We start from the raw sequence: 9,701 nt of genomic DNA on the forward strand, positions 1-9,701 counted from the left end.
ATGTGCATTGAGGCTAAAAAGGTAGTACTTATATACATAAATGATAAAAGAACTGACCAACACATGGTCGATTTCATGAAGGAGAGGAGGCTCTGGCTAAAATACAACACTAGACTGCTTTTATAAGAGTTTCAGGACTGCATCAATTTTCATTTTCTCTGTGGTGATTGCTCGGTGCTCACAGGTGCAAGTTTCTTACAGAAGTTATGATTGTTTGTAATTACTGGCGTTTGGCTTTGTATGGCCGGGAGCGTTTCCTGCGATCAGGCTTCCTCTGTTTGTGCAAGCGGCCAATACTCACTCCCTGCCGACGACGCACGGAAATGTTTTGCTCCACAAGGCTGGCCAACATGCCTGAGGAAGAAACCCAGTCAGTATGAATGAAGGAGCAAAGAAATCATAAAATACCAACAAAAAAGCAGATTTTTAGCATGCAATTAGGTTTTTGCATAAGTCTGGTGGGAATGTTTATGATTTAGTTTTAGTCTTTTCTTTCTTCTTTTTATGTACATGTGTAGTAACGTCATACCTGTTGTATCTTTGTGTGTACAGCTGGTTAAGAGGAAAAGTGTGGCCCTGTATGTATTTTAACTGTTAACACTGAGAACCTTAAATAAAAAATGGGTATATTGGTCCTGTTAATTGGTCTATTATGTGTCTTGACATGTAAAAAAAGACCAATCTGTGTGAGTTTTTCCACAGGGACTAGTAAAACTCATTGTTTTGGGGATGCACAAAACTAGGGAAAAAAGGGGTCAAAAACAGCGAGAGAGAGAGAGAGAGGGAGAGAGAAAATAAAAGAAGTAATCCTCAAGATAATGAGATTTACCTTCTTGGGCCAGCATTGATATAAAGGTGCAGATGAACTCATCGTAATTATGGGTCCTCCTCTGATCATCAATCTGGTCAAATGAAAACAAAATATTGTGATTAGCAGCCAATAAAAACAAATTAAATATATTGGGTAATTGGGTTATTGGTGCCAAACAAATACAAACAAAACCTACTTTGTATTTCTTTCTCTTTTCTACTTCCTCCTTTAGGTACACCTCATAATTGGCAATGTCAGCCTCCACACACTTAAGTAGTGCAAGCAGCTCCTGCAAGAGACAGAATAAGATGAACCGCTCTGTGTTTGTTTATTAAATGTATACACCTTTAGAAACAGCTAACTAACTGACTGTAACATACACACACACACACACACACACACAACACACGGGTACAGTGCCTTGCTCAAGAGCACCTGGCAGTGCCCAGGAGGTGAACTGGCATCTCTCCAGCTACCAATCCACACTCTGTACTTTGGTCCGCATGCGACTTGAACCAGCCTCCGTATACTCCGGTTCCCAAACCACCCGTACAGATTACTGTGTGTGTGTGTGTATGTGTGTGTGTATGTGTGTATGTGTGTATGTGTGTATGTGTGTATGTATGTATGTATGTATGTATGTATGTATGTATGTATATATATATATATATATATATATATATATATATATATATATATATATATATATATATATATATATATATATATATATATATATCTTGGCAGGCCAATAACAATAGCAATGTACATTACAACACAAGGAAATTCTTGGACTTACCTTGGGAGAGTACTTATCCCCAGGGGGCTTGTTGTCTGTAGCAGTTTCCAGAGTGTTGGGCTTTTCCTTGCTCCCCTCTCCTCCATCTTTGCTCTCCTCTTCTTTCACCCCCACAGACGGTCCCTCCTTTCCCTCTTTTACTCGTTCCTTCTCTACTGATGGGGGGTCTGCTTTCCCTTTTTCTTTCATCTTCTCTGGAGTGCAAGGCCGCTTTGTGCCATCAGCAGCCAAATCTACCGTACAGACAAAGTAACAATCTATCAAAATTCGCTAAACTGAGACAATCCATTATTAAAAGTAGTATATGTTGTTCTCATTAAGGTCCCTCCAAACTGTTTACTTCCATTGTCTAAGATGATTAATATGCTCTGACTGCACTGTAAATATCAAGCAATAGACTCGAATGCTTACTTCAGCAGAGGCTTTTAAACCACCTTTGTAAATAACATGGACGACAGTAACGACCTCTTGTACTCACCAGATGGAGCGAGAGCATAGATGACTCCATCCTCCTGCAGGTGTAACAAGGCTGCGCTGACAGAGGGACCCAGTTCTCTTACAGCGCGGTTATGTCTGGAGTCTAGCCTCAGCATTTCATCTTCTCCGAACAGCACACGAGACAGATGGGATGCAACTGGACTGGATGGGCGTGTGGCAGCCTGGGAGCGTGCGGGTGAGCGCAGCGGGGAGTTGAAGGCACTGCCAATCTCAGAGGCTGTGTCAGTGCTTTCGTTGCTGGGTGTGGGGGAAGGCTGTGAAGCAGATGTAATGCAAATGCCTCCTGTGCGCCCTTCTGTGCGTACAGAAAGGGGTGTATTTAGGGCATCTTTCCTTTGGGCCTCCTTCTTCAGTTTCTCAGCCAATACAGTGAGGGCAATCTGGCTCTCCATTCCAGCCCCGACACGTCCTGGTCGCGATCGCAGACTTGGCTTCCGTCTAAACCTAAAAGACAGTCATTTGAAACACAAGACCAAAATCTAAAAGCATTAAAGAGCTTTAGCTTCCTTTAGTCAGGTCATACCCACTAACATATAAAGAAAGTATACATACAGTATGTACAGATTACGATGCTAACCTGTTGGATGTGCCTGCGGAAGCAGTTACTTCCTCCTCATCATCCTCATAGTCATCTTCATCGTCGGAGTATGGGGGTTGGGGAGGCCCTGCCGCTCGAGAGCGACTAACTCCAGCAGCAAGATCCTCTTCTTCCTGTTAATCAGAGAATCTTTAAAAAACATCCGCATAATCTTTGTCATAACAACAGGAAGGGAGAAAAAAATGAAAAACTGATACAAGTGAGGATTTTAGTTAACGGTATAGTGGTTTGAGGGAGAGTGAAGGAAGAGGGAGTGATTGAGACTCAGCAAGCCAGAAAGGAAGAAAAATGTATAATGACATAACCGAGAGAAATAACACGCACAGTGAACGGTCCCTAAGTCAAGGATCTGAGACCGATAGAAAGCAATGTATGATTCGTCCTAGTTGCCATCTGAGCAGAGTCGAATAGTAATGTTTTCACATAACTATCAATGTAACACCCGACTCTGTTCTAGCAAATGGATATATTGTGTCATATGCTGTATGGATTTTGGGCTATACAGTTTAGTTTTTATGCTCCACATATCTGGAACAAACTCCCAGAAAACAGCAGGTCCGCTTTAACTCTCAGTTCTTTTAAATCAAGGCTGAAGACTTTTCTTTTTGATGTTGCCTTTCTTTAAATAATTATTCATTTCTATTAAGTTGCATTGTTGAAACTGTATGAAAATCGATATAAGCATATAAAGAGAAATTAAAAAGTAAGACCGGTGGAACCGGCCCGTTCTGGGAATGGCAAGGATTGCAGGTGGATTACGTGTATAGAGCAACGGCTTATACATTGTCCCATTCTAGCAGCCTAAAATCTCGTATTTTATCTGCTTTTATATTTTTAACTGTTTTTAACTGCTCTTTAATGTTTAATTTCTTGTACTGCACTGTAACTTTTATTCTTGTATTTTAATCATTTTTATGTAAAGCACTTTGAATTGCCCTGTTGCTGAAATGTGCTATACAAATAAAGCTGCCTTGCCTATAAAAATTGACAGATTTATTGCAATGGAAAGAAAATTAGCATCATCCAAAATTAATACTGGAAAACTGTCACAATTATATACAAAAACACCCTTTAATCTAACAGTTATCTTGTAACTATAGACTATAGAATTATAAAGCCTGGTATTTAGTAAGTATTCTGTATTTGGTAAAAGTTCTGGGGTTGATGTTGGTGTGTGTGGTTTGTTTGTTGATTTGTATTGTGAAAACTATTTGAATAATGTACTTTGTAAAAGATATGTCAAAAAATAGTTTTAACACCGCCAAAGTCCTGAACACAAGCTGAAACATTTAGTCAATTAGCGAATAAACTGAAAACTTATTGGCAACGGATTAATCGTTTAAGTAAAAACTTTTGTTTCTTCTCAAATGCGAAGTTTTGCTGACTTTCTTTGCTGTATATGATGATAAACTATGTAGTTTAAGGACAAAAGCTATGGGAAGTTGTGAGGAGTATTTCCCCCTATCTGACATCTTATGGAGCAGCAATAACTGATAATAAAAATAATCATTACTTGCAGCCAGAACAACCCTAATCACACAATACAACCAACACTTCTAACAAAGATCTTTAGAGGCCAAAATGTGTGAAGAAAGCAGAGGACACACACACACACACACACACACACACACACACACACACACACACACACACACACACACACACACACACACACACACACACACACACACACACACACACACACACACACACACACACACACACACACACACACACACACACACACACACAATATAACCAAAAGACCTTTCTGAACCAGGACCTATACACTTTACTTCTCCTTCTACCTGCATTGGAGACTTGGCATAGTTGTGGTTGTCCAGGAAAGCAGGCAGCCGTTGAACAATGTGGTTGGGACTGGTGACTTCCTGTGGTCCTCCTCCTGTGGGGACTGGGGGTTTGCCCATGACCTTAGAGTTTCCTGAGGGGCTAGGGGCATCCTTAGACTGAACTCCTGACTCATCTGCTGAATCCAAAATGAGAGTGTATTTCAGTTGAATGTTTATGGTGAGCCCCTATACAATTCACAAGATGTATTTTAACATGGACCGGTGAAATAAAGGTAACCTAAGTACCTGGATCAGCGCCCTGGGTTGTAACTGGCTCCACATCTGCCTCTTTCTTGATCGCAGTGGTGCTATCATCAGGGGAGGAAGACTCCTGCTGCTTCTTGTCATGGACATGCTCGGGCTGACTGAGCCGGATCATCTGAAGACAGGACAACACACAAAAAGGTATTCTACAACATATTCACCAATGTCAGTGGACATGACTAAGGACATCCTGCTCTGCTAAATTTCGGCTCCATCACATTTCCTTCCCAAAGGAAATGTATAAATAATACACACTTATTGGGAATGCCACATTAGGACTACTGATGTTCCTCCGATACTGCCTAAAACGCTGGTATCGGTATCGAGAAGTACTGGAGTTTATTCACAGATCCGATACCACATAATAAAGCCCTTCTTTTTTCCGTTATAACTGGATAATAAAAGAAAGTTCTGTGGCATTCATTGTTTGTGTTTGTTCATGTTTCACAAAGAGTTTAACCTGAGCCAGACCGACAACAAAGATAGAAATCATATCACATCCATACAGGGATAGTAGTATACAATTGTTAAAACATAATAAAATATATGACACACTGGTATCGGATCGGTATCTATTTTTATTCTGTTTCGGCCTGTGATGAAACTTCTAGCAGTTCCTAACCTTCTGTAGACCCTCCAGAACAGTCTGTCGATTCCTCTTTAGAATTTCCAGTTTGGACTCGTATTTCATCCTGCGGTCAGGCACCACTGCCATCAGGTTGAAGCGAATGTCATGGTACGGTTCACTGAAAAAGAGCAGAGCAGCAGCATGAGAATGAAGCTGTGAGGGTGTATGTAGAAGGTGAACCACCACAGCTTAAGGTAACTGGCTCAGGACTCACCCAGCAGTGGCCAGTCCAATCCTCTCCATGATAACCCGCCGAGCTTTATCGGTCCATTCCTCCTCCTCTCCCCAGGGCCCTGAAATAGAGTGCAATATTATGATTTATTTAGGCAGCAATTTCCAAAATAGAAGTGGGTAATAAAACAACACTAAATGCAATAATAGCAAATGTGCCATAACAAGGTTTTATCCCATGATGAATGAGGCCTGATTTCAGACTACACACTAGAATAAAAGCAGCTGAAAATAATGATGAAACATAACAAACAAAAGTAAACTCTAAGGGAGAAGAAATCAGAATAATTATTCTAGAAAATTCTGTCAGCATCACTGATGCAGACAAACCTATTCTCAACATATGCATACCCTTTAAGACAACTTTCAGTGGTTCCATGGCAGCCAAAATGCGACAGTGTGACAAGAACAGGATTCCTTTATTTGATCTATTTCTCTGTCAGTGTGTACTCGTACCGTGGTCAATGGGGTAAGCCTTGAGTCCATCAAGCTCAAACAGGCGGTCTTTGATGGGCACATAGCTAACAAAGTGGAAGGCCTCCATGGTCCGCACTGCACTGATCCCATTCTGTTTCTCCGGCAGATGCCTTGGCTCCGGTCTCCATAGAAACACGGAAAGAGAGCTTAACAAACTGATGATTGCTCAAAGACTGACATCTCTAAAAGTATGGTAGACCAATCAAAGAGGATTTCCTTCACAGAATCAGAGAAACCTGATCATTTAAAAAGGAACCTCAGACTGTAACCTACCTGGCATGGCTATTATGTGCTCTGGCAAGCTCTGGGGCATTTCCTATTGCGTAACCTTTACTCTGAAAAATATATAAAAACTCAAAAGTTAAACATGAAAGTGGGAGAGGAGGAAGGAGAGAGCAAGAGCGTGATTTGAAATTATATTTAAAAGGTGCACTATGAGTTCCTGCATGGTTTCAGGGCAATTTCATTTTAGTCTCAAAACGTAGGCATCTCTCCTTGATCCGCTAGCTGCCTTCCCCATGAATACACTGTGGAAAAGCCTGGTCTCAGGAGACAACACAGGGGTCGTAAACGTCAAACAAACACTAGAGGCACAGGCTGTGCACCAAAATACAACAAACCACTCCAGCCAATCACCGACAAGATGGTTGGGGGAGGGGGTCGGGGTTAGTGACAGTCAGTCAGTTAGTCATGACAGTTACGGAAACATGGGGGGAGGGGCGAGCTTGCTCTGTTTTGTTTGAAATTTACTTGAAACGTCAACAGAAGTGACCATGCAGGAACTCATAGTGCACCTTTAAGGTACAAAAACTAGTTGAATGTGCTTGACAAGCTCTTGTGGCCATTTTTGTTGTTAACTTGACCATTGTCTGCTCTTATATATTTGATAGGTTTGCAAAATATAGATTCTGATTATCTAATCTATTTCCACCTAGTCTTGCATTACATTATTCACCTGGGATAGGCGGAAAAAAAACCTCTGGTTTGTTTGCATTTCTTTAAACCAATCACAATCGTCTTGGGTGGCAGTAAGTCCTAAATGCTGCTTTGGTGCACTTGCAAAACAGAGGAGATAGCAGAATATGTGCAGGATGTCTTTATCCCAGCAATGTACATCAGGTGACCCAGACTAATTTACACCAAGTACCTATATAGTTTTTGATAACTAGGATTTCTTAGACTGTCAAGAGTCAAAGGAAAAACATATCTGAGAGCTGATTTTCAAGTTAAAACTGTGAATGTTAACCACACTATTAACTTACACTAAAATAACAGAGATAAATGAGTGAGTGTGAGAAACATCTTACCTCTGGACTAAAGCCTTTGGTGAAAGCCTTCATGCGACTAAGGGTGGTGCCAAGCTCAACGCCACTGCAGTTCAGAAGCACACTCAACAAAGCGTGGGTGGCACATGAATTTGGTATCAGCTAGATTCAAAATGACAGCATAAACACAAGTCAAGTCAAAGATAGAATATGCATTTTATTAACTATGTTTCTTTGGGCATTATTGCAAGATGTGAATACACAGTTTAGAATTTTGAAGTGCTAGAATAAGCTAAATGTCTTATGACCTTTACTTTGGTTGGTTGGATCCAGCTTGGCATTTTTAAAGTTTCATAAATGTTAGTATATTATAGGACTATATGTCCTTTCATTATTATGGAATATCATAATCTGTGCTTTCATATATGTTTTATTTGAGCTTACTTTTAACAGGACAGTCTGTTGAGATAAGGACATTTAATTTTAAAAGTAGTAATAGTTTAATAATATCAACATAAATAGTAATAGTAGTTCATCAACAGAACATTTTCAGAATTGTTATATTTAATTTAATTTGAGGTATTATTGCATACATGTACACATTTTACAATATATATTATATAATGTGAAAACACTAAACATTTGCTGTTTAGAAGTACCACAATTTACTGGCTATTCACAATTTCATACAATTTGTAAAATGAATAATTTTGGCTAATAGTCAAAATGACTTTCAGGCCAATTTTTCAGGTAAAGTTATGAATGCCATTTGTCACTGTGTTTGCCACTTTAATGAATACATAACCACTTAAAATGAAAGCAATTGCTATCTAATGTGAGGCAAAATGGATTTTTAGTCCAGATTAACATTTTGACTATGAATGAAATTTGCTCAGGAGCATTGTATTTAAATTATGGACAGCACGAATACTGATATTACATATTAAGAAATCTTCTATGGGTGTTATGACTTCAAACACAGATCAGTTGCTCACTAGTCAATATACTTAACATCCCAGCAATAACTACAACCACTGCCAACATCTACCATCACATAAACACTTACCTGATGAGCAAAGAACATATCATTTACAATTTCCTCGTCAATGACAGAGGTCTCATCCACCAAAGTGTTAACTTTCCTCCTGGATCGACGTTCCTCGATCCACTTGAACAGGAAGATGAAGCCATATACAGGACTAAAAAATAAAATGATGCCAAACACTTTTTACATGTTGTTGCTACAGTCCATGTAAGCAAAGGAACACTGTTTGTATTCAGACATGAGCTTGGACGTCACTACCTGACATATCTGCCAGGTAGTTTCATTCTGGTTAGTTTCATTCTAGTTTACTTGCAATTATTGTACACCAAAAAGATTTAAATAAATCTGATTGGTTGAAGGCTACATACCTTTGACACTTGCTTTGAAGATCATAAATTTCCTCTACTTGGACACCTTTGATACCTACAGAACATACACAAAGAAACATTTTAATTAGCTATATTAGCCCCAGGACTCCAACTCTGAGTTGTATATGTTGGTTATTTACATTATACACTCTAAGAGATTTAGCTACTGTATATGAGCTACTCACCAAAATCTTCAACCAGCAAAGTGAAGAGTCCTGAAATTATTAAACATTTTATTTAGGGTTCAATTACATAGAATACACCAGAAAAGACATGAAAGACCAGTGTATTGTTTTTGCTAATAACATTACTGCTCCTCATATTTCGCCTTTGATTTCCATCAACTTGCATAACACAATACAAATAAATATTCTATTCAACAGTGTTTTAATCTCGCATTGATTTAAGTTTCAAAGCCTAATAAGTCAAGCTGCTTAGCAGGCTAACATTTGGTTTCATGTGGAAGCTAACATTTGTTAGCTGTGTTTCTCACCTGGATCACTCTCGAGTTCCAGCCATCCTTTATTCATTTTCAAATGTGTGCACAGCTGACTAATATTTAAGATGTGTTCCAGTCCATGTCCAAAAGAGGGGTAATAATCTTAAACGATAATGGTGTATCCATTCACGAGAGAACTGTGGAGAGCTCAAGATAAACACAATAGACAGAATTGACCGCCTACGAACTACGTCATCAAGAAACGACGGTTGGTCGCAAAAAACACAGTCCTCTCTGCAACTTCCTGTAGTCAAAATGAAATCAGTAGTTTTGTTTATTATGTGTGCTCTTTATTAAATGATAACATTTACGTAAAACAATATACATACAATTCAAAATAATAGTGAGGGTGGTATACAAAATAAAGT

At 39.3% G+C, this 9,701-nt stretch overlaps 1 protein-coding gene across 2 annotated transcripts in view; it reads right to left on the reverse strand.

The window, feature by feature from the left end:
- Nucleotides 1–9,534, reverse strand: part of bap1 (BRCA1 associated protein-1 (ubiquitin carboxy-terminal hydrolase)) — a 10,175-nt gene extending 641 nt beyond the window's left edge. Inside the window, exons 1-17 of one of the 2 annotated variants that reach the window (XM_039797076.1) lie at nucleotides 9,328–9,534; nucleotides 9,020–9,049; nucleotides 8,835–8,889; nucleotides 8,488–8,620; nucleotides 7,464–7,583; nucleotides 6,430–6,491; nucleotides 6,136–6,278; nucleotides 5,663–5,741; nucleotides 5,443–5,566; nucleotides 4,803–4,935; nucleotides 4,515–4,690; nucleotides 2,686–2,819; nucleotides 2,089–2,552; nucleotides 1,611–1,843; nucleotides 1,008–1,100; nucleotides 830–902; nucleotides 1–354 (exon numbers count right to left, since the gene is read on the reverse strand). The exon at nucleotides 1–354 is cut by the window's left edge and continues 641 nt beyond it. In XM_039797076.1, the coding sequence (XP_039653010.1) occupies nucleotides 221–354; nucleotides 830–902; nucleotides 1,008–1,100; nucleotides 1,611–1,843; nucleotides 2,089–2,552; nucleotides 2,686–2,819; nucleotides 4,515–4,690; nucleotides 4,803–4,935; nucleotides 5,443–5,566; nucleotides 5,663–5,741; nucleotides 6,136–6,278; nucleotides 6,430–6,491; nucleotides 7,464–7,583; nucleotides 8,488–8,620; nucleotides 8,835–8,889; nucleotides 9,020–9,049; nucleotides 9,328–9,364 (2,223 nt within the window). In that variant the 5' untranslated portion in view covers nucleotides 9,365–9,534 and the 3' untranslated portion in view covers nucleotides 1–220. Of the gene's footprint in view, nucleotides 355–829; nucleotides 903–1,007; nucleotides 1,101–1,610; nucleotides 1,844–2,088; nucleotides 2,553–2,685; nucleotides 2,820–4,514; nucleotides 4,694–4,802; nucleotides 4,936–5,442; nucleotides 5,567–5,662; nucleotides 5,742–6,135; nucleotides 6,279–6,429; nucleotides 6,492–7,463; nucleotides 7,584–8,487; nucleotides 8,621–8,834; nucleotides 8,890–9,019; nucleotides 9,050–9,327 lie in introns of both variants that reach the window. The other variant, XM_039797075.1, reaches the window with a different exon arrangement.
- Nucleotides 9,535–9,701: the final 167 nt, after the last annotated feature.

This window comes from Perca fluviatilis, chromosome 4 (genome assembly GCF_010015445.1).
Source record: "Perca fluviatilis chromosome 4, GENO_Pfluv_1.0, whole genome shotgun sequence".
In the NCBI taxonomy this organism is placed as follows: domain Eukaryota; kingdom Metazoa; phylum Chordata; class Actinopteri; order Perciformes; family Percidae; genus Perca; species Perca fluviatilis.